The sequence below is a fragment of the Centruroides vittatus genome, unplaced genomic scaffold (assembly GCF_030686945.1).
Source record: "Centruroides vittatus isolate TY-2023 unplaced genomic scaffold, ASM3068694v2 contig_754, whole genome shotgun sequence".
Classification (NCBI taxonomy): Eukaryota; Metazoa; Arthropoda; class Arachnida; order Scorpiones; family Buthidae; genus Centruroides; species Centruroides vittatus.
Genome location: NW_027122490.1, coordinates 2,893,594 through 2,919,088, shown reverse-complemented (window position 1 = coordinate 2,919,088; position 25,495 = coordinate 2,893,594). Strand labels below are relative to the sequence as shown.

The following is a 25,495-nucleotide window of genomic DNA, read 5'->3' as shown; positions in this document are numbered from 1 at the left end:
GCTTCTGAAGTTTGTACAAATCCAACCATTGTCACTACTAAGTACTACTGTGAGATCGGCCTCTGTAATCACTTGTAGATGGTATTTTGTGATCAATATCACCACTTTCATCACTTACATTTTCATTTTGGATATACTCATCATTGCTGTCTGAAAATTCAGATTTATTGGAACCTAAATTAAATAAATATTTGATCAATTCTGTCTTATTCAGAGTGCTATTTCTAATAGACGTTGCCATGTCGAAACAGAGACAAACTAACAGTCTATTTTCCTTTGTGATTTCTTGTAAACAACTATTTCTAGAATTGTAATATCCTGCTGTGCGAAAACTAGATAACATAACGGTTCTTTTGATATGAGTCACTAATTTCGGAACTCTGTACAAGTAACGACAGCTGATGTTTAAAAAACGTTTCGATGCAAAAACAAATATATTCGGAAATGCCCATGCAGGTCAAATGAGGTCAACGCGAAAATATTCGGGAACAATGCGGGACAGGTTAAACACAAATCTATATTTTCTATCTATCTATAATCTATATGTCTATATTTTGTATCACACGTCTTACAAATACATACCTTACATAAAATAGTACATTAAAGTAAGCCTACAGTTTAGGTTGGCAGGGAGGGAGAGAGTGCTGCAGCACCACAGCACTGATGGAAATTTGAATTTGCCGATTGGAACTCTTTCGGTTAATCAATGTTTCGGTTGATCGGAATTCGGATAGTCGATGCTCTACTGTATATCATTTACTAAGAAATTATAAATTATTACTGAGATAATGATCAGAATTTTTGGGGTTTGAATATTTGTGTTTGGATTTACTATTTAGTCTAAAACTTAATGAGTTTGAATTCAAATTTTGCATATGATTATAATCATAAAAGAATTGAATTTCATTGATTTTTAATATTAATATCTTTTTCTTGTTTACCTTTACTAATAATGTTCTGTTTAACATCACATTTAATAGTTCTAACACAACAGTATAACATTGAATTTTGATTCAGAAAATGTTTAATAAACTTTTGCTTTTTACATAAAATGTATTCTCAGTTAAGGATTAACATTGTGTTATTCAGAAACAACATTTAGTTAATAGAAATTATTAAGTTTTTGATATTTAAATCAAAGTTAACAAAATCTTTATTTTTAAAAAGAAATTATATGTAATTTCTTTATATATTTATTACTAGAATTTTAGAGTTTTTAAACTTTAAAAATGAATATTTGAAGAGAAATTTTTGCCTAAATAGAAAATTTATTCTATATTGACATAATTATAGGTAACATTTTTTTACACATCATACACATCACCCACTTCTTTTTGGATTTGTTTATTTTTTCATTAAACTTTATAAATTGAATATCTATTTGAGTTAAAAATGTTTTTAAAATTTAAAAGATTTATATAGGGTCTTATTGTAATGAATTAAAACATTTATAAGTCTTTATTTAAATATTTTTCATATTTAAATTAACAGTTGTGTCATTTTATTTATTGAGTTAAATTAATTTATGCAGGAAAATTTTATTGAATCATCTATTGGTTCAGAGGAAATGGCTGAAGGATCAGAATTTAATGTTTCCGATAATAAACCACTTCTTCCAGATCAGAAGTTGTCAACACCATTATCATCTCCTAGTCAAGCAGTAAGAATATTTTAAACAATCCATTAAAATGAAAAACATGCTTGCATTTGTTTTAAATATATTAAATTAATTGTAACATAAATCATATTCTTATATGAAAGATATAGATGTGGAAGGTGATAATGTAAACAAACTATAATTGATATTTGATTTTACAATTTCTAATCTTAGATACAGATAATAAACATTTTTTAGCTAGACAGGTATTCATTATTATTCCTTTAGTTCATACATATATTATAAATATACAATATATATACTGTATTTTCTTCATTAAACACTGAGGGTTATTTTTAAAATACATGTATCCTTTGGGATTTTTTGGGGTTTATTTCCTTGCAACAACAGACAAGTGAATAAAAAATTTTCAAAATGACTTTATTACTAGCCACAATATTTGAAATAATTATTATTTTTATAGTTAACGTGATTCAATGTTTTCTGATTTGAGTGTTACATTGTCATTTATGTCTGTTTTGATGTTATCTTCAGAATCAAGACTTGACTACCATTTTCTGGTTAAAACTCATCTTCCTAATTCAAGTTTTTCTAATTAATCTTCAGCTGATAAGCTCTTGACTTATGAACTTGATTGCAACTTTCCCATGCTCAATATTCAACAATATTTCCAAAAATGTTTCCATGAGCCTTAGAATAGAAAAATAGTTATGACACAATTGGAGAAGTAACCAAATCAAAGAAGCAGATTACTTTGTATAATTCCAGCAATGTATTTAATTAACCAAAAACTTTTTGATCTACTATATAGGCTTTCTTCAGTTGGATCATTGAACTTAAATGAAAAAAAGAACAGAAAAACATTCCAAAAATGTATCAGTGCAATGGAAATAGAATGTGAATGTTTTTTTACTTGGAATAGAAAGTGTCCAACTGTAAACAATTTGAAGGTGGCAGAATTTTAGTTAAATTTTGTACTTATCATTCTAAATTACATTACCCCGTACAGTGCAATATTTTAATGTGTTTCCCCTTCTTTTCAACCTGAAATTTATTTTAAACCTTATTCTCTGGGGTATATTTGAATTCCAGAATTAAATTAAGGAAATATGGTATATTTGTATAATATAAATCCAAAAATATATCTCCTTGTTTATATGTAATTCATTAGAAATTTTATGTTATTGATGATTGATGCTTCCTGTAATTATTAGAAGTATGACTTTTCCATGAAAGATATTTGTTTAGCTTTTATACATTTTGTTATTTCAAATAAATTAATTTTTGTAGTGTATTTAAAAAAAAGAAAAGAAAAAGAACAAAAGTATTGGTTTTTTGAATCAGCATAAATATATTTCTAAAGACAGTTCTTGCAAACAAATGTAATTTTACATCTTATATATATGTTGATAAAAAATTTTTAACTGAACAATTATACATCATTTGATCTAAGTTCTTAAGATTTGTGTGTATATATGTTACTGGCAAAACCTGATTTCAGTTTTGCCTAGGCCAAACTAGTTTGGCGTAATTGTGTCAGGCCAAACTAGTTTAGAATTATTATTCAAGTATATCAGTGGTTAAATATATTAATGGGTGGGTTAAAGTGTACCTAGGTAACCCCAATGGCAGCACTTCCGACTGTTCGTGCTCCCGCCCAGTGTTTAACGTCACTAGTTATTGATTCACGGTAGTTCTTGAATAAAAGCAAACAAAGAAACAGTAAAATATCAATTAAATGAATAAATATTGTTTATCTAATTAATTGCCTTTTAATTTTATTTTAACCATTAATATACTTGAATAATTATTCTAAACTAGTTTGGTCTGACACACTTACCCCAAACTAGTTTGGTGTAAAATCGGGTTTTGCTGGTAACACACACACACACAACACACACACACACACACACACACACAGAGAGAGAGAGAGAGAAACAAAATATTTTTTCTGCAAATACAGTAGAGCATCGATTATCCGACCCCCGATTAACCGATCGCGTTCTAGTCTGCAAATTCAAATGTCCGCTAGTGATGTGGCGCTACAATATTTGGTTATGTCTTGGCTACTTTAATATTATTTTTGTTAAATTTTTGCATGTTTTAGCTGGCAGCACTGGCTCGACCATGAAAGGGAGGCTAGTATTTAAACCAGGCCTAATACGCTATACTAATAATGTATTTTTTCATACTTTTCGGTTATCCAACTTTTCAGTTATCCGACCAACCCCAGTCCCCAATTAAGTTGGATAATCGATGCTCTACTGTACTTTTATAAAATTCCTAAAGCAATGTGGAAATACAAAAAAAATTAAAACAGATGTGACAAGTGTCAGAATAGTTTCTTCAAAGAACAAAATCTATTTAAAAGAATGTACAGTAAGAAAGATTATTATTACACCCAAATTTATAATACAAAAATGAAGCAGTTATTGAAATGCAGTTTTCAGTAAAAGAAATAATAATTCAAAAAGATTTTGGTGCAGATGTTTACAAAACTGCTAGCAGCATGCATTGTTTTAAATATATTAAATTATCTTAAAAAATAATGAATACCTGTTTAGCTAAAAAAGTTTGATTATCTATATCTAATATCTAAGATTAGAAATTGTGAAATCAAATATCAATTATAGTTTGTTTACATTATCACATTCTACATTAAAAATGATGACAAAACAGGAAAAAATGCAATGTGTATTGTGGTTAGCTGAAACAAAATTGCTATAACTGTGCAAAGAAAGTATTGCTGGAGTAGAAAAAGATACCACAAATGTCTTCAATTTATTTTTAGATGCAAAAAATTTAAAGACAAGTGTTTAGCATTTGAAGATTAATCTGATGTTGATGGGCAACCATAATCTTTCGAGTGCTGAACATTTGTCTTTAAATTACAGAATATTGTCAAAATCATTAAAAATGATTTTAAAATAATGACAATATTGAAATACATTAATAACATTTATATGATCCAATAAGAATTTGTATTTATAGTCATTTTATCATTTATATGATACAATGAATCCAATAAGGATTCATTGGTTTAATATTATTCATTGGATTGGTGGTTTTAATAATAATAATTTTAGCTTTTGAACTATTTTAAATAGGATTGTAGAATGTAGAATTATTTTGAATTACTGAATTACCAAAGATAGTAAAAAACATCTTTCTTTTTTAAAAATTTTGATATGTTGAAAATTTTTACTAATTTATCTAAATGGCAAATGAAGAGTGTGTTTTTGGCCCATCATCTGTTTAATTGAATGTGTATGAAATTGAATATCTATGTCTATCTATTGAATGTCTATGTTTAATTAATGTCTAATCATTGTTTGTGCATTAATATAAGTTAAATAATGGTCAAAATTATTAATAGATAACACTTCAGACAGGTATATGGGGATAGCTGGGGATACAGAGTTTGGAATATACTCTTGTACTGCTTAATCGGTTTCTAGTCTGTGAAACTAGCCCGCAGTTGTCGAAGGATGGCTTCCTAAGACTTTGAGATGATACAGGGTTTTGTAAGGTCTCCTGTAAGTTGCTTTTTCCTGACACCAGCCTAGTTTTAGCGTTAGGCACGCTAACCTTCGTTCATGAGGAATTTTGAGTGGGAAGGTCACGAGTAAGTGGAACAGACATAGGCTTGGGGGTGAGACAATGATGAGACCATGTTAAAAACAATAATAATAAAATTTAATTGAATTGAATGAAATAAAAATACAAATAAATTGGATTACAAATGAAATATTTTATACTAAGATCTATATTGAGGAGAGAGATCAAACTATCTAACTTAATCTTAATTAACCTATACGCGTGAGAGAATCTATGCGTGTGAGAGAGAGTTTACATCAATCTAGATATTATACTACCTTCACTTGAGGTTTGATCTTCTTAGTTCCGATGTGTTGATAAGTATTCTGAAGGATGTGGAACAGGAGAGGTTCATAAATCTTGTAGCGTAACTTCTATGTGCGCATTATAAAGTAGTTTTGTCTTCTATATGGCCAATACTATGCATAATTTTGTATGGTACTCCTATGGCAAATTTGGGTCTTATTGAACTGCCTCGAATGATGGGAAAATGCCTCTTTTTATAGGACTGGCTGGTTAACTGACTCCAACATCATAGGATAGTGAGTAATTTTTACTCAACATAGAAAAAGGAAGTTTGCTTCCTATCTCTCTCGAAAACGAAAGGATTGTACATTCTTTTGTGAAAATTATCAAAGATAAATAAAATGTTTTTCTAATCTAATTTAATCGTTCTTTTAACAGTAATTTCTTTAAAATGATTAATTTCCCTAAATCTCGATTCTCACATGTATATAATGTTAAGTTCTTCTATCAGTAAGAAAATTAAGCTAAATAATTGTTTGTTAAGGTTTAGTAATTACCAAAAACTTGTATTTGGTATTTTAATAACTGAATTAGGCGTTCATCACGCGCGTGCGCAGTCAAATGTGAAATTACGCGCGCTCGGATCAAGATAATGAATGCATTTAAAAATAATAAAAAAACTTATTTTAAAATATTGAAGACTTATTTAAAATTGTTTTTCTTTTTTTATTTTGTTACTTTAACTCAATGATGAGCAACCTGTGGCCACTGGATTGTATGCAACATGAGATTCTAATATGCAGCCCCAGGTTTTGGCAATGTTACTTTATTTTCCTGTTTTCTGCTTCATGCCATTATGCAACCCTAATCAAGCTGATATTCATAAGAGAACATTCAGACTAAACTTGACCATTAAAAAGATGAGAATAAATTAATACATTACTAGTTTGCACATCATTAGCATATATTATTTTAGTATCTTCTGTGCTGGAGGTTGTGGAGTATGTTGAAACTCAGCATGCTCAATGAAAAAATAACCCTAAGAAAAACTGTATGTATTTCAGAAACCTATAAAATTTACATATGGCCTACATCTAGAAAAGGTTGCTCATCCTCATCACTGCTTTAATTTCTTTTATGTTTATGAGCAGTAATGTATCTATGAAATGACCAATTTAAATAATAATAATAATTCCATAAAAGCTTGTTATCAATTGAAAGTATTTTTATTAATCTGGAGGCAGTAATTAGTTACGGAGGTTTCTTTTTATTTTGGTAAAGTTAATAGATATTTTGCAGATTTAGAAAACTTTTAATTCTGTGTAAAATATAAAAATTAGTATTTATGTTGTTTTATAATTTATTTTATTTCAATTCAACTTTTATATCTTGTTATTGTTTGTGGGAGACTAGTTCATACAAAACAAATGTATCAGTTATTTTACTGAAGAAAATAAATAATAACTATTGTGTAATTAATTAATATTTTTAATTTAATTTTTATAATATCCAAGATAATGTGTTTATTTTCCTTCTTTTTCTTTGAAGCTTATATCTCCAGACATGCAATCAGGGAATAACACTCATGGATCAAGTGTACGTTGGAGTGGTCAACAACCTTACATAATTGGCATGGAAGATGATGATTTCCCTTCTGATACTGAAATGGTAATTTTTATCTATTTACTGTATTATGAAAAGATTATTTTAAAAAAGTTTACTAATATAAATTAATTATTCATACCTGATACTTATTAAAAAGTCAACAAAGTTTATATTCACTGAAATATTTTTAAGTTAGTTCATAACTGGTCTACATTTGTCTGTGTATGTTTATATAATTAAGTCAGCTATTGTAACAATTAAGTATGGACTAATCACACACCACAAAGATTTTTTTTTTTTTTTTTGTGGTTTAAGGCCCTTTACCACTCAAAGAGAGTATAAAAAGGCCCCTACCACAAAGATCTTTATTAACTACATGCATACCGAAAGGTATACTGGATTTGAAGTAGTTAGTAAAAATTTTTGTGATGTGTGATTAGTCCATATCTAATGATTACAATAGCTTACTTAATAACCATTTTTCAGTTATTCTTTTTTAATTTGAACAATGTAATCTTTGTTTGTATGTCTACACAGATTAGTTGGTGTTGTGCTACTACATGATTACTTGGTATCACTTTTCATTCTTTGCTTTTTTTGAAATTCTTTCTTTTGTAAAGGATAGTCAAGATGTGATCAAGTGTGATCATTTTTGTATATGAGGAGGTACACCCATACCTCGCTTTACGGCCTAGATACGTTCCACGAAACTTGGCCGCAAAGCGAAAAGCCGTATAAGGAATCAATTATTCTAATACAAATTCATACAAATTCAATGGGATCGGTTCCAAATTTGTTAAATATGTAACATGGTTTATCATTCAAAATGCATTTTATCTTTTTATTTCATTTAAATAAAAAATACATACATAACAAGTACATACTTTTGTACATAAAATAATAACAGACTCCAAAAACCAACAATAATCTATAAACAAAAATGAAACAAACTTTATGTTACATAAAATATGTGTATGTATAAATACATAATTTTTTTTAAAATGGCTTTAATCTGAAGACGATGAAGAAATGGTAACCTGCAGATCACTGTCGTCATCATTTTTCGCTGGTAAGGATGGGCCTGGATTAAAAAAATTGTTTAACGTTGTTTGTCTTGCCTTCTTGTCTATTTCGTTCTTCAGTGATTTATAACAGCTAATGGCTGAGTTAATTCCTCGAGAAACTTTAGCGCTACGTTCGACGTCAGGATCGTTTTCAAGGAGGATGTTTATTCCTTGTTCGAAATAGGAAAAAGCTTTCGACAAATTTTTTGATGTTAGCTGTTTGGATACAACAGGCTCTGTCTCTTCATCAAATGCCGGTTCTGCTTGCAACTGAATGAGTTCCTCATATGAAAGGGGTTCCCTATCAGCTTCAAGTAGATCAAGCACATCACGTTCGTTCAAACCTTCAAAACCGAGATCATGTGCTAGATCCAAAATGTTTTGCCTAATTTCAGGAAGGAAATTAACTTCTGCATCAGTACTTTTTACACATTCTGGCCATATTTTTTTCCAAACATGGTTCATTGTTGTTAATTTTAATTCCTTCCATGATTCACTGATGCTGTCAACAGCATCTTTGATGTTATAGTTTTTCCAAAATGTTTTAATTGAAGATTTACCATCGGTTTCCCTTATAAGTTGTCGGAAAGTTCGGCGTAGGTAATATGCCTTAAAAGTGGCTATTGCACCCTGATCCATTGGTTGGATCAGAGCTGTTGTATTTTTCGGAAGGTACTCAATCATGACATCTTCAGATAGTTCGGATAAATTAGTAGGATGCCCTGGTGCATTATCCAAAATTAGCAAAGCCTTGTTGCTTAAGTTATTGTCTCGCAAATATTTTTTCACTTCTGTACAAAAGTGATTTTTGAACCAATCCTCAAAAATAGCTTTAGTCATCCAAGCTTTCTTGTTGGATCTCCATATGACGAATAATTGATTTTTATTTAGTCCTTTAAGAGGCCTTGGATTTTCGGACAAATATATTAAAAGTGGTTTTAGCTTAAAATCACCCGCGGCATTTGCACCAAGTAGCAAAGTTAATCGTTCTTTAGACACCTTATAACCAGGCGCAGATTTTTCGGTTTTTGAAATGTACGTGCGATCAGGCATTCGCTTCCAATAAAGCCCTGTTTCGTCTACGTTAAACACTTGTTCAGGTTTATAACCACCTCTTTCAATAATTCCCTTTAAAATGTTGAGATATTCCTTAGATGCGGCCTCATCGGCGCTAGCTGCTTCACCTTTCATTTTCAAATTATGCAAATTAAACCTATTTTTAAATTTTTCAAACCATCCTCGGCTTGCTTGGAATGTGACATCTTCAGCAGATTCATCAGTATCTCCATTCTTCAAATTTTCGAAAATACTTAAAGCTTTTTCCTGGATAGTCATTTGACTCATTGGCATTCTCCGTTTGTTATTGTCCTCAATCCATATAATCAATAGTTTTTCCATTTTTTCCATAATCCAGTTTCTTCGGCGTGTTAATCTCGAGACATTTAAAGGTGCAGCAGATTGCAAATATGTTTTAATGTCTTCTTTTTTTATCGCGAATAGTTTGAATGGTAGATTTCGCAAGTCCCATTGCCTTGCAAATTTCAACAATTTTCTCTCCAGCTTCTATACGACGTAATACTTCTAGTTTAGTTCCTAGCGTGACTGATTTTCGGCATCTCTTTTTATCAGTCTCCGAAGTCGATAATCGTTTCAGTGGCATTTTGTCTAAAAAATAATGAAATTATAAAATAAGTTTAATAAAAAAATACATATTAAAAATTTTTAATTTTTACATACGATACATATGTACTGTATTTACGTACCAAAAATGTCCCTAATTGTTTCCAATTTTTCCAGTTAATGTGTAACAATCAGTAATAAATATGTACAGTACATAAAACACAGACAAGTCTAAACCAGCCTCTTTATGAGCACACACTGAATAATGCTTGTAAACAAGAGGAAATAGAAAATAGTGTGCATCGAGATTGCGCTTGCGCAAGATTGGCAACATGTAGATACATCGACATCGAAAAAAAGTTTTTTTTGCCGTTATAGCAAAACATTTTAGGCCGTAAATCGAAAACGTGCCTTAATTGAAGAGGGCCGTTATAGCGAAATGCCGTATAAAGAGCGGCCGTATAGCGAGGTATGGGTGTATTGTGTTAAAAATTAACTGTTACTTTTTTTTTTTTTTTTCTGAAGAAAGAATTTTCTATAGCCATGTTTGATGCTATCTCAAAATATATAATTTGTTCATATTTTGGTGTTACCTGTTCAATTCAATATTTTTCATGGATCATTTCAAGATCTTTATTGAAACTTCCATACTGTCTATTCGGTTCTTCATCTTTCGTTATTCTTGCTGCTTCTGCTACTGAAAATCCTTGTTAAATCTAACTCGGATAGTTTGAAATCCCAGTAGTTCATAACTGTACTTTTGTTCTGGCTGGAGAAATAGAGATTTACATGTTAATAAATTTTTATACTTCAGAATTCAAAGTGAAAATTTTGTCTGAACTGTGATATGAGTACATTAACTTGTTTGTTTAGATTGCAATGTCTCCATACTATAAAAGAACAATAGACCAAGACTTACTCATATCTGATCAACATGACTCTGCTTTTACAGTAACACATTTTTGGATGTCACCTTACCCATTGACTACCCTTTTTTCTCTTATCTCATAAAACACATCAAAATTAAGTATTGTACAGATAAATGTTTCCAATATCAGAAACTGTTTTTACATTTTACCTAGCTTTAGTCAATTGTTTTTTATTTTCAGTAGAAATTTGGGATTGTAAATTTGAACCCTTGAATTTCAAACTAATGAGGATTTCCTGTAATACTTGTATCTGGTTCTCCATCATATTGCATATTCACTAATCACATTTAGTTCTATTCCATAGTCTAGTTTAATTCTGATTGATCTATCTCCTCTGAGATATACCTCTATTACACAGTTCTTTATTATTATTTTTAACACTTGCCGTGCTAGAAACGTAATATTATGTTTTCCGCATTTCTTTGCAAAAAACGAAAAACGTAATATTACGTTTCTTGATATATCCTGTAATTTCTAGCTTCAAAACATAACAATACATTTTCAACAATGAAAATACAATTTCTTTGTGTATTTTAGTCTGTCTGTTAGTAAATATTGGGCACTATTTATTCAGAAATTTGAAATATAAGCAATTTTGTCTAATCACGATCATTGTCTGATTCGGAGTTTTGTCGCTATATTTTGCAAGCAAATATCGAGTCATTTTATTTTTTATATACAAGTTAAGTTTAGATATGGTGCATTAAGGTACTAACTAATAATTGTTCAAATTCATTAATAAAAAATCAACAAATATAGTGCCGATTATATTGATTTATCTGACGAAAATGTCGTGATTATGATTTAGCCCTAACTGAGATTGAAAAAATACAAATAAGCCACATAATTTCGTTATTATTTTAAACCTGTATAGTTTATATGATATTACATAATTTATATACTTTTTAGATATTATAAATACAAAAATTGAATTCCTATATTTCTGGTAGTGCTAATGTCATCTTATGTACTGTACATTTGCTGAACCGACTTAATTACGAAAAACAGCTACAGTCAGAAAAAAGTTTACTAGTAATATTGATACAGTACATCATTATTATGAATAAATTCATCGATGTACTATGTATTTCATACATAAAAATATGAATTTTAAAGCTATATTGCAGTTTTTAATTTTTTTTCCATTGTATCTTTATCCCTAAAACAAGTCCAAATAACATTAAATCATAATATATAAAAATAAAGCCTACACACATCAAAATTGAGTATTGTACAGATAAATGTTTCCAATATCAGAAACTGTTTTTACTTTTTACCTAGCTTTAGTCAATCGTTTTTTATTTTCGGTAGAAAATACTATAAAATTGCTTAAATCAGTCAGCACACAGGTAAGGAACTAGGTCAACTGGTCCATCACGGTAAGTGTTAAATAGAATCAGTGTTATCTTTTAATAAGATAACACTGACTCTATTTTTTCTTTGTTTGTCGGCTTCACTATAGCAATTTTATAACCATCTAGTTACTTTCCCTTCTAGCTTCTTGGGTACACAGGATGCATTTTATGTCTAATCTTTATTTTCTCATGAGGTTTGCAATTTCTTTTCTCTTCCTTTAAGGTTACCTACAGGTTACCATCTTTATCATTTTTCTTATGAGAGCTTGTTTCTTTAGCTGCACTTGCTCCTTATAATATATTAGCCTTTGATCGTTTCTCAGCCACCAAGTGATAAGTCTGCACATTGTTTGTAGGCTATGACCTAACATTACCTTTTATACTTTTGATACTCATCATAAGAAGCTTTGGTATAACTTTTGCTATTGAATTTCCTTTCTGATGCCAATTTTCCAGATTTAAAGCCAGAAGTTTGGATTATTGCTCAACTTGATTGGGTTTTTGTTATAGAATTCATAATAATAAGAAACAATTTATAGGAAAATATTATAATACTTCTGAAATTACTATGAAATTGACTTTTAACTGAAGTTTTGATATCTAACAAAAATTGTGAAAAATATTAAGTATTTTTTTTATTTCAATAATTATTTATATTTTAAAATTCATATTATTTTAGCAGCATTTTTTTAGTTTTTAATTATTAAAATTTAGTAATTTTATATGATAATATTTGTTTAGGGACAGGTTGAAGATCATGGTCCTTTTAAAAGCATGTGGAGTTTGATGCAAAATCCAGCTCATTTGGCAGTTTTTATTCATTATTTAATGTCAAATAATGATCCTTCTGGTTTGGTAAGTATAATAAGTAACGTAATAATTTATAATTAAAAACTAAATTGTTAATTATAAAATTGTTTTTAATTTTACATTAAATAAAAATAGAAACTTTGAAACTTTTAATATGATAAAATTCCTTTGCAGTTTTTCTATGTAATATCAGATATATATGAACAAGGAGCATTAAAAGAAATGAAAAAATGGGCTTATGAAATTCATTCAAGTTTTTTGTTACCTGGAGCAGTAAGTCTTTTAATATTGATAGTACATACGTATTGAATTAAATTTTAAAAAATATTTAAAATGATTTTTTAAATATAATTTATGATATAAGCTGTGAAGAAGAAAACTAGCAGAAATATGATAGAAAAAATATCTTATTCTAGTTCAAAGAAGAAACAAATTTCAAACTTAACATTATTTCAAACACACATAATTGAATGAAAGACAACAGTTAAATTTAAAAAATTTAAAATTGAAATATTTTAAAATTATAAAAAACTTAGTTTTTGAAATGAGAATATTAATTGTTTTGAAAGTGATAAAAATAAAAAAATATTCATAAATTTTAACCTCTTTTTGTTTTAATTAAAAACACAAAACTAAACTTTTTTAAACTAAAAAGCATATGTTGTATAATATGTTATTTCAGCTGCTAAAAAATTATGAATTTATTTAAAGCTTGTATTGATTTCATTGTCGAAATTATAAACATATTTATTAATTATTTAAGAATTTAATATAGTTTCTACTACTAATAAAAAAAATAGATATATTTCTAGAAACATTACTTAGATTTAGATATTAAATTATAAAAGCAGGTTTATACTGGAATTATTTTTATTTTTTCTTTGAAATGGATTTTCTGTAATATAGAACTTAATGTATTACTGGTATATAAATTAATAAAGAATAACACTTAAAATTATATAAAAACTGTCAGAAAAATTTGGAGACATTTTTAATACATTTGCAGTTTTATTGTGAAAATATTAGAATTTTAGGTTATTTTACATCAGAGTTTAGATCATAATTTTAGTTACTAAAGGATTTTTCTGTTAAAAATAATAATAATAATTGATTTATAATTATGTAATAGAAAATCATATAATTTTACTTTAATACTATGGTATATTTTATTATTACAAATAAATTAAATTTTAATTTTTATAGCCTTTGAGAATAAAAAATATAGATGAAGCTATATTAAATGAGATAGGTGAGTATGTTATTATTTTGAAATTGAACTTAATTTAATATTTGTTTTTATAGAAACATGATATTATTTTTAATTATTTTCCTGTAAAAGTTTATTATTTGAAATTAAATCCAAATTTATTATAGTTATTATTTAGTATATTTATTTATCTTTGCATTGCTGTGGTTTATTCTATTCTATAATTTGTTTTCAAATAATTTTATTCTTGTTATGATGGTAAGAATTTTAGTGCATAAAAAAATTATAGCAGTTTATGCTTGCATGCATTGCATGTGAATTATTATTACTATTGCTAACTTTTTACAGTTTAACTTTGTTCAAAGATGAAAGGAAAATATTATTTATGTTTTTCTTTAAAAACTGAATTACATTACAAGTGTATCTATAGATCTGTAACTTTGTGTGTGTTAATTTTTAGATGAGTTTTCTAGTGGCTTGGTCCCTGGCAGTTTTTAGGAGTTTTGTGTCTTCAAAGGAACTGTGGTCATAATAGCTAAAGTCATGACCACAGTTTGGTGCTTTTTACTTTAGGTACATCATACTGATGTTCTTTGAGCTGTGAGAAGATTTCGGGATGTGAAACCAATATATCTGTTAACGCAGTTTTTCAGATTTAGGGTGAAGGATATTTCATAAATATCAGGGGCTGTTCAATGATTGACAGGTCTTTATCATTATGCAGTAGACTATAAACAGTGCTCTTGCATTTATATAGTAATTGTTGTTCCCCAATCTTATGGAAAGTGTTATCCAGCAATCTGTTGTATGTCACTGCTGCAACTGTGAGGGTCTTCCCTTTTTGGGGTGTATGCATTAATTAAAATATTGATGATGTGTTGGTTGAATCCATGCACTGTTATCCCATCCAGGGCTTCTCTTTATGTTGGTGCAGAGGTATGAGTTCTTGTAATGAAGACTCTGAAAGCTGCCATTTTGTACCTGGATAGATTGTTCAAGTAGCTGGGGATATATAGAAGATGAAATATTGGTTTTACTTATACGCTTGTGTGTCCTTTACCATCTTTAAACATGATATCCAGGTCTAGGAAGTATGCCCCGGTGTCACTGAATTGATCCAGTGCTGTTTTTAATTTGTAATGATAACTGTTGATTATGTTGAAAAGTTCTTATGTCTGGTTTTGCATTTTATATAATTAGTATGTCATATGCAACATTTACAGTGTAGTATGTTACTCTGTATTTTGGAGATAAGACTGTTTTTCAAATCTCTGAGTTTGAGCTCACATAATAGACATACCATGGGATTCCCATTGAGACACCTCTGTTTTGAACATACACTTTTACATATATCACTCTAATCTTATGAAGCTTTGCAAATATTTTTTAATGTGTCACAAATGTTTTTGGTCCCTACCCTAGGACCTTCTTCAGGTGGAGTTCTATTAGAGAAAACATTTTCTGGTGCAATTCCATACTATTCTGTTTCCAATGTGTTCTAATTTCCTTTCGAATTTTCCTTTTAAATTTTAAATTCTTAATGATGTGCGCCTGTGTTGGCTGCTATAACACCGGGGCATATATAGCCTGCCACACCTTTGAGAGTTGGTTTTCATCTTTAAAATTGATTGAAAGGCCTTGGCATTCTGCTTTAAAAATTTCTAATGCCTTCACATTTCTAAGCTGGTGTATATGATGAGTTTGCCAGATAATGGATGTTTGCTGTAATTCATGGTTTAATGCCATTTTCACTGGCAAATAGAGCTAAAATGGTAGTGTTTTTCTTCTTTTCAATATCAATTTTATTCTCATGGAGGTGTTGATTGAGAGATCTTCTTGTAGATTTGATATATACAAGATCTCTATTGAATCTGTCATTTTTGAGCAGAATTATATACACTCTTGGCACTCTTTTGATGTCCTCTCGATCATTCTCATTCCTTAGCACACCGAATACATCCGGCTTACAACTGTAGGCTATTTTTGAATTAGTGTACGTTCCAATCTCTTGATATAGGGACTGCATATGGCACATATACGTTATAGGAATATGGTAGGGAGATGCATCCCGCTGCGGACTATTTTCTGGAGCCCTACTTGATTGATCCTCAAGTCTTTTTTTGCTTGTCCGCCATTTTATATACCAACTTTTTGTTATAGCCATGGTTTTCAGCAACTTCCGCTATTATTTTTATTTTTCTCCACTTGTCTGCCTTATAAGGTTAGTGTGATATATATTTGTCAATGCTTTGTTTATGAGATGGATTTTATACACTTTTACTTCAAATTTAAAGAAAGACACAATAATTCTGTTATCTCTATCAAGGTTTGTTGGTTTGTGCTCACCACTCTAATATGATTGCTTACATCTGAAAAATAAACAATTGGCTTGATGCTGCAATTTTAATTAAAGAAAAATTATGAATTTAACAAATTAAGTTTGTACATTTAAGTAATTTTACAATAAAATTGTTAAAGGGTAATACATGTTTCATAATTTGCCTAAAAAGTCAACCCTTTCAAAATCTATTTAGATGTGTACATTGGAATAAAGTTTTTAGTAATGTTTCAGATTGTTATGCATATGTTCAATTTAAAAAATATATAAATAAAAATCTGTCTTTGTTTTAATTAATTATTCAAGTCTAAAACTTAAGAAAGAATATAGATTCAGCTGCAAACATTTTTTTCTTGAAATAAATTTCGCTTGATAAAACTTTATATTATTTTTATATTTCTTTAATAATTTCATAAATTTTAAATATATTTTTTCTTCCTAAAATGTTGGTTTGAATTTATTTTTATTATAATTTCAAATAATTGTATATTAATGTAACTAAAATGCTTTCTAATGTCTGGTAGTGTGATAGCTACTTATGATAGTTCAATTTATTTTATAATAGATACCTAAAAAGTTCTATAAATTGAATGTGAATTTTCATGTGCACTACTACTATGTTTTATGTAATAATTTCATTTTAAATTATTTTTATGTAATTTTGTTTTATTTATCTGTAATGTTAAATAAACTTGATAGTATAAGTGGTGTACAGTACATTACACCACATGAATTAGAAAATAACAGGTGTTATTAAAAAGTTCTGTTCTTCTCTGTTGCATTCTGTCTTGAAGAAGGTTAAATTGGCTGAATCACTAGTACTAGAGTTGTAGTTAAAGTTATTTTGTATTTGGAAATGTTCTAATAACACTTCTCTTATCATTATGACATTATTTTTAGTGTAGTTAAACTTTAGTAACTTATTGATACTAGAATATGAAATAAATTTTTTTCATTACTTGTGTAATTTTACAGATGATGTTTTGCAACATCAACTAGAGAAAGAAGAAGTGATTCGTGCAGTTTTTAGAAAAGCTAGAACAAATGCAAAGAAAGAACTTAAAGATCTTTTGGCTGATTTCAGAAACAAACGAGCACTTGGTATTATAATGTTTCATTAATTCCATTATTTATCAATAATATAATATACTGTACAGTAGACTCCCCGTAACACGGGTTCATATAACACGGCAAAAAAATTGCAATTATATTCGTATAACATGCTAAAAGAGACTCATAAAGCATGGTAAAACATCATTGCCAACTCGTGTTGCAACAGGATTAATCGAATCTGGACCAATAGCGGATATTGTAAAAACCGTTGAGTTTAAATGAGCAGCGGACCTACTAAAAACCATTTATTATTTAATGGCCATAAAAATTATATTTTTATTAATGATGTCTCCAAAGTTAAGTTATTATTCTGTGAAAAATTCACTGATCAGGAAACACGTGTTTGCCGTTTGACGATCCGCTCCGCGACGAAAACAAGCTTAAGCAATGGCGTCGTCAAACAGTGCACACTCGGTAAGTAATCCTACAATTTTTTGTTTACAACATAGTTTATATGGATTATTTCCAAAAAATTATACGTGATTTGGAAATGTTGAGTCAAATTCGTCTAGAATCAATTAATTTTATGGAAGAAAACCTTTCAAACAGCCGTAGCCCCTAAACTGCCCATGTGTCGGGCTGTGATTGGCTCATGTATTTAATTGACTTGTACAACACGGATTCATATAACAAGAATGTATCTACCATGTTATAGGGGGTCTACTGTATTTATGTTTAATAATAATAAATAATTTTTTTTATTAAATGTCATATCACTATTACATTAATGAATTATAATTCACTTTTATAATATTGATATAACATTAATTTGAATTTGTTGATGAAATTATATTTTATTATTTATTTGTTTGCTATTAACACATGGTTATGTACTAGTAGGTAGACTAGGTAGACACTCTGGATAGTGTAAATTCAAAACTCATTAAATAATGAAATTAGTACAATCCTAATTTTGATATTTTCGATATAATTATTAACATTTAATAATAATCTTAATTCAGTCAGTTTCAAACATGTATTTATTCTTGATTTCAGTTTCTCATGTAATATAATAAAATGCTACTGTCATAATATTCAATTAATAAAAAAAATTTAAATGGTTACTTGTAACTATTAATTATAATAGAGATAAGTGCATTAAGTTTTCTCTTGTACTCATTGCAAATGTTGCTGATCTTGCTGATTTCTTGTTTTTGGTATACCAATGGTTTGTTATCTCCAAAATTCATAAATTAGGGACAACATGAATAATTTGCTTAAAGCATGTTATGCTTTAAACATGTTTTTTTTTAGGCTGTAAAAACATCTATGTATATATATAAATGAGGATGTTTGTTTGCTATACACTCCTTGACCATTTTACCAATTGCTATGGAACTCAGAAGTTACATTTAAATACTTGTAACTTAGATAATATTGTTCATCCCACCCCAAAATATCTATTAAATTTCTGCAAATTCAATTAATTTCTATGTATGATTTGTTGATTTATACATAGTGCCATCTATTGGCAAAAAATTTAACAAAATAGTAAACTAAATACAGTGGAACCTCTATATTCATAATATTCGATAGTCATCACATTTTGATGACTTTTTTATTTTTCCATATTCATCAGTATTTTCTATATTTGTCGTCATTCCCAACACCAGAAGTGGCACTACAATCATACGTCCGTGCCGATCAGCTAGCCATGTTAGGTAGCTATAGTTAATCAGTGCTTTGTGCGGTCCTTGTGTGTGTGTGTTGTTGAGTTATTGAAAAATAATCAATGCGAGAAACCAAGTTCCAATCACTCCAAAATGGCACCCAATAGTCAACCAAAATACAAATACATTCAATGATAATGTAATTGCCTACTTCAAAAAAGTTCAAAAGCAGACAAAAAAACACAACACTAGACAAGTTCTTTATTAAATCGAATGCTACTGAATTATCGGCAAGACCCTATAATCATAATTGGAATTACCTAATGTTTTAATTGATATGTCTTCTTCTAAACAATAATACTATATTAATAATACTATTCTACCCCTTCTACCACTATACTGTATTTATTTTGTACAATAAAGATAAAGTTTTACAAACAACATAATTTTTATTCTTGTACCTTTTTTCAGGATGGGAACAGATTAATTGAATATCAGTTATTTATTATGAAAAAAATTGTTTATATATTCATCATATTCCATATTCATTAGGTCCTTAGGAACAGATTAATGACGAATATAGAGGTTCCACTGTATAAGTTTTATAAAAAATGATATAATTTTAAAATATATATATTATATTCACTTAATTTCTATGACAGTGATATAGCACGAAATAGATGTGCTACATCATTACTGTGACAGGTAGCATATAGCACTTGGCTGCGTAGAATGGAGTGTTACCGTGTGAAAAGTCACCCCTGTATATCATACTTTTCCTGTTAGCAATAGAGTCGTGCCAGTTATCTATCTGACTCGGTTCAGGGGGAAATTTTGAATTGAAGTAATATGACTTCTGTTTCAAACCGGAAGTTCATAGATAGTTAATCTGGGCCTCCTGCCCCTAACCTTTCCATATCTGGTCTCAGCTTTCAACTAATTCCTTTCTCAAGATTAGGATAGGACAGGCAGGACACACGGGATGACAGTTGGAATTTATAGGTCTACAATGTCTTCAAATTGTAGCTCAAAAATTTTTCTATAAATGCAATATTTAGTAGAACATACTTCCCATGTAGTTTATACAATCTGTTGTCAAAATTTAAACACTTAGAATAATTCCTTTTATGTGATAATAATAACATTTTTTACAAGACTTTTTTATTTAAACAAGTTTTATATGCAGTTTTTCGGACATTAAGATTAGCACAACTTATCACGTGGGGTCATCACAACCTGTCCAACATGGATCACTTTTCAAATACATTGGGTGATCAGTTAATGAACATAATCCATTCAAAGACAATGTTTGCTACCTGAATTGGTCATTAACAATTTACCATAGGTTTTTATGGGAAATTGTTTAATTCATTCTGGAGTCTCCAAAAAATAAGTAAAAAATTATATAATTTCTTACTATGTTTATTTATATGTAATAACAAACTAAAAGCAATCTCTCCATTTTTTTATGGATAGCACATATTTGTTTCTTAGATGTGATTTTCATTACTTCTTTATCTGCTTAAGTCTTTTTGATTATATCTTTCTTTCTTAAGATTGTATCTACTGTAGACCTGTTGAAACCATACTGCCTAGCAACATCAGAAATCTTCTTTCCACTCTACTTTGGTTATTATCTTATGCTTAGTTTCTATAGTGAACACAGTTCTTGACACTCCACTCTTTTTAAGCCCCAGAATATTATCAGTTTTTTAAATAAAAAGTTCAGAAAAGCACTTATAAAAATTCAGAAAATAGAAATCAAATAGTTCAAAAAAAGTTATATACACAACTGTGAAAGTCTTATTCCATAAAACATTCATAGATTCCAGTAAAATACAGTTTTACAAATCTTAAACTCAGCATTGCTTCTTAGTGTTTGTTCTGTGAGATTTTTGTTATCTGAACATGTTTTTGTTGTCCAAACATAAAAATATTTTGTGAAAGTGTTCGTTGTTTGATTTGTTCTCAGTCCAAACTATTCATTAACTGATCACCTACTGTATTAATAGTTGACTGGTATTAATTAGTAGTCATTGAGTATCCTTTCTCCCTGGAGGAGATCAACAACTATTTTTGGTTGAATTACTTCAACCCCTTTTGCAACAGTTCCTTCTTTCTATTGGAAAATAAGAAAATTACATAATACAAAGTTACCAGTGAGCACAAAATATGTTTTAAGTAGTTTTTGAGGGTGCCAAGTTTAAATATTTGGTTCATTTTTTGAAAAATTTGATTTGTTGGGAGATTATTATTTGATATTTGACTGTGAATAGAACATTTTGTTAAAGCTAACATTAGAAAAAAATTATGATATCTGAAAAAATTTAAGATATATTTTCAATTGGTGTCTACTTGACCAATGAAATTGGCCCATTTCATAACATCCGAGTATCACAATAAACATGACAATGGTAAGCTGAAATAATCAAACTCTTCGTATGGTTTTCGTTTTAATGTTTGTTATAGTATAGTATTTGATTTATATAACTATAAAGGTTATCTTACGTAAGGGTTTATTGCATCAAGTGACCAATCTAACACATTTTAAAAATTCTTTATTCCTCTACTGTACACAATTTAAAAAACTTTTAAAATGTGTTAGATTGGGCACTTGGGGTAATAAACTCTTATGTAAGATAATCTTTGTAAATATAAATCAAATACTATCAAATAATAGAAGAGCTATAAGTCTGAAATAATCTAATGATCTTAATCTTTGCTGTTCTTATTTTTTGCCTGAGCAATGCCAGGTTACCTGCTAGCTTTTTATGAAATTCAATAAACTATTATTAAATTTTCTAATGGTAGCTGTATTATTCGTTCAGTGGATGGTTGTCTCTTTAATCCGAAAGAATTCACCTCGGTAGACTATCTTACAGCAATTCAGGTTAAGAAACTTCTTTATTGTATTTTCACATATGCATTTTGGGTTAGTTTTATTTTTCTAGTCCCTCTTCAGTGCTGTAGAAAGTAAAAATTACAAACATTGAGTTAACAAAAAACAATAAAGGAGTTTCTTAACCTGAATTGCTGTAAGATAGTCTACCGAAGTGAATTCTTTCGGATTAAAGAGACAACCATCCACTAAACTATTATTAAATTTTATAAGAATTTTATGTAGTTTAAGTGAAAAAAAAAGTAAAACATATTACATAATTAACATTGTTTAGTACTAAAAGAATTTTTAAATTTAATCAAAAAATAAATCAAGCATGGTAAAATACTTACTTTTATTGTAAATTCAAAGTTTTGATTAATAGTTTAAAATGTTTTTACCATATTGCAGAGGAGATTGGCAATTGCCATATTAGGAAAGCCATATCTTATTTCAGAAAGAACTCCTAAGCCCATATAATGCATAACTATATATATATATACAAGGTGTGTCTGAAAAGTTTGGTGAATGGTCTCATAAAATAAAGGAAACAAGAGATACAAACAAAATACCTTTACTGGCATTCAAAGTAATCGCCATTAGCGACAACACACATTTGACATCGGTTGTACAGCTGCTGGAAGATGTGAGCAAATGCTTCTTTCGGTATCACATGAAGATTGCACGCATGACCATTGTCACACGTTGTTGGATCTGTGCAATGTTGGAAAAGCATAGGCCTTTCAGGACTCCTTTGAGGCAGGGAAACAAGAAGAAATCTGCAGGTGCCAGATCTGGAGAATATAGAGTGTTGAAGAACTGTCACCTGACATGTAGCAAAGAAGTGCCATATGTGGCTCGCAGTGTGCGGATGGGCGTTGTCATGGAGCAGAGTCCACTGTCCACTCTGGTACAACTGTGGCCGAAGTTGACGAACGAATTTTAGCAGCCATTTCAAAACTCCCTCGTAGAATTCTGCATTGATGGTTGTATCGTTGGGAAAAATTTATGATGGATCAAGCCTTTACTGTCGAAAAAGGCAATCAACATCGTCTTAATTCTGGATTTGGTGAGATGACATTTTTTGGGAGGTGGGACGACCATGAACACCATTCCATGGACTGTCGCTTGGTCTCTGGACCATACTGGTAGCATCACGACTCATCCCCTGTAATGATTGTTTCCAAGAACTGCGAATTCCAGTCACACGCATTGATGAAATCTCCAGAGGTTTCCATCTGGTGTTGCTTTTCCTTGTCTGACAGCATGTGCAGTACAAACTGGGCACAAATCTTATGCTTTTGCAAATGTTCATGAACAATGGTGCTCACACTGTCCTTGCTTATCTTCAAATCTTCTGCTATCATTCTCAAAGACAGGTGCCGATCATCCGCAAGCATCCGTCGCACTCATTCAATGCTGTCTGGAGTTGTGCTTGTTGACGGTTGACCAGAACGCGGCTCATCGTCGACATCTTCCTTTCTGTCTCTGAAGCATTTAAACCATTCAAAAACACACTTTTTATCACTGCTTCCACACCAGACACTTTCACTAACATTTCGTATGTCTCTGTCGCTGTTTTGCTTAATTTGAAGCAAAACTTGATGTTCACGCGTTGCTCCATTTCGCAGTGACACTCCTTCTCACACTGACTACATGAGCGCAACATCCTAACCAGCATGGTTATTCAACTGTGGAATCATTCACCGAACTTTTCAGATGCACCTTGTATGTACACATTTACTACACATGCACCAATAATATAAATAAATTGTACTTGAGTACCCAAGGTGTTCAAGTAAATAAAATCATTAAATATTAGTAATTGGTCATGTCATTGACAGGCTGACCACTTAGAGGTTAGAGTTTTCTGGGTTTTTTCACAGATCTAATATCTAAACAGAGTCTGATTTTCCATAGAAAGTTCTCTCAGGACGCACCCCATTGATAGATCACCCATTTGTTGTGTTGCTTTAAAAAAATAAAAATTGTACTTAGATAGCTATCTTTATTGAAAAAGATAAAAGCAAACATATAACAAATAAGTTTAATTTTGCTGTCATGAATTTTATATTTTATCAGGCTGCACTTAGAAGACACAAAATCCTCATATGGCCTGAAGACTGCAGGATTCCCATTCCTGCCATATTATATTTAAAAATATATGTAGTAAGATCCAAAAGTTTAGGGTTTTGCCTGTAGTTTCTTGCCTTGAATAGTTTAAAATATTAACACAAAATTACCTTTAAAAGATTTCTCTTGGGTGACAATACACTTTTGCTAGTGGTATATAGTTTCTGGAAGCATTGCTATAAGCCATCTTTTGCAATCAATCATAGTGCCTTCTTTGATGCTGATTTTATCTCATTTTATAACTTAAAATGACAACCTATATATGACGTTTCATCACTGGAAAAAGTTAAAAATCGCAAGGGGCTAAGTCGGGTGAATAAGTGGAATATAGAAGCACATTAGTACCATTTCTAGCAAGGAACTCTGTGACTGTTATGGATAGATGTGCAGGGAATATGGTCATGTAGAAGATACCATTGTCCATTTTTCCACATATCTGGATACTTTTTGTCCAGCATGTATGTGGCATTTATATAAGTCCATCTATCATAAACAGTGTGAGATGTGGCAAAGTGGACAGTGGTATCTTCAACATGACCATATCCCTGAACATCTATCCATAACAGTCACAGAGTTCCTTGCTAGAAATGGTACTAATGTGCTTCCACATTTCACTTATTTATCTGATTTAGCTTGGATTTTTATTTCTTTCCACTGATGAAACAGCTTCTACAGGGATGTTGTTTTGAGTTATCAAATGATGTAAAGCAAGAGCATTATGGATGATTTGCAAAAGATGGCTTACAGCAGCTATCTTTCCAGAAGCTGTATGATTGCTGGCAAAAGTGTATCATTGCCCAAGGGGATTCTTTTGAAAATAGTAGTGCATTAGTGTTTTAAACTATTCAAGGTAAGGAACTATATGTCAACTTCTCGAACTTTTGGATCCTGCCATATACAACAGCAAACCTGGCAGATCATTTAGTATTATATTAATAATTTTGCTTTTCAAAATACTTCAATAATTTGTTTTAATTCATTGACTTTTATAATTTATTTTTAATGTAGTTTAATTTAGATTTTTAAAAATGCATGTTTTTTTGTTTAAAAGGTTTAGGAAATATATATGGTCCTCCAGACTGCCAATTAGAACTAGCTTTGCATGACAAAAGTAAAGAATTGAAAATCATTGAGCAACTATTATTACCAACAGTTGAAAGCATTCCGTAAGTATGATATTATTATTAGTTTAATTGAAATAATTATTTGCTCTAATTTATTTATTACAGTGTATAAAAAGTTAGAAGCGACAAAATTTTCATTTTCTTTACATATTATGGATTTAAAATATTCAGTATTGTGAATATTATTATTATTTTTAGGATTAAATTTTATAGGATGGAAACAGAAATCTATCAAACTGAAAGTTGTT

The 25,495-nt window shown here is 29.7% G+C and overlaps 1 protein-coding gene across 1 annotated transcript in view; it reads left to right on the top strand.

Annotated features, from left to right (window-relative positions):
* The window catches only part of LOC136981433 (rho guanine nucleotide exchange factor 11-like), a 188,423-nt gene that overhangs the window by 78,241 nt on the left and 84,687 nt on the right, over nt 1–25,495 (top strand). Inside the window, exons 12-18 of the mRNA XM_067277756.1 lie at nt 1,532–1,660; nt 7,010–7,129; nt 12,776–12,889; nt 13,019–13,117; nt 14,048–14,093; nt 17,365–17,490; nt 25,175–25,289. Of these exons, the coding sequence (XP_067133857.1) occupies nt 1,532–1,660; nt 7,010–7,129; nt 12,776–12,889; nt 13,019–13,117; nt 14,048–14,093; nt 17,365–17,490; nt 25,175–25,289 (749 nt within the window). The remainder of the gene's footprint in view (nt 1–1,531; nt 1,661–7,009; nt 7,130–12,775; nt 12,890–13,018; nt 13,118–14,047; nt 14,094–17,364; nt 17,491–25,174; nt 25,290–25,495) is intronic.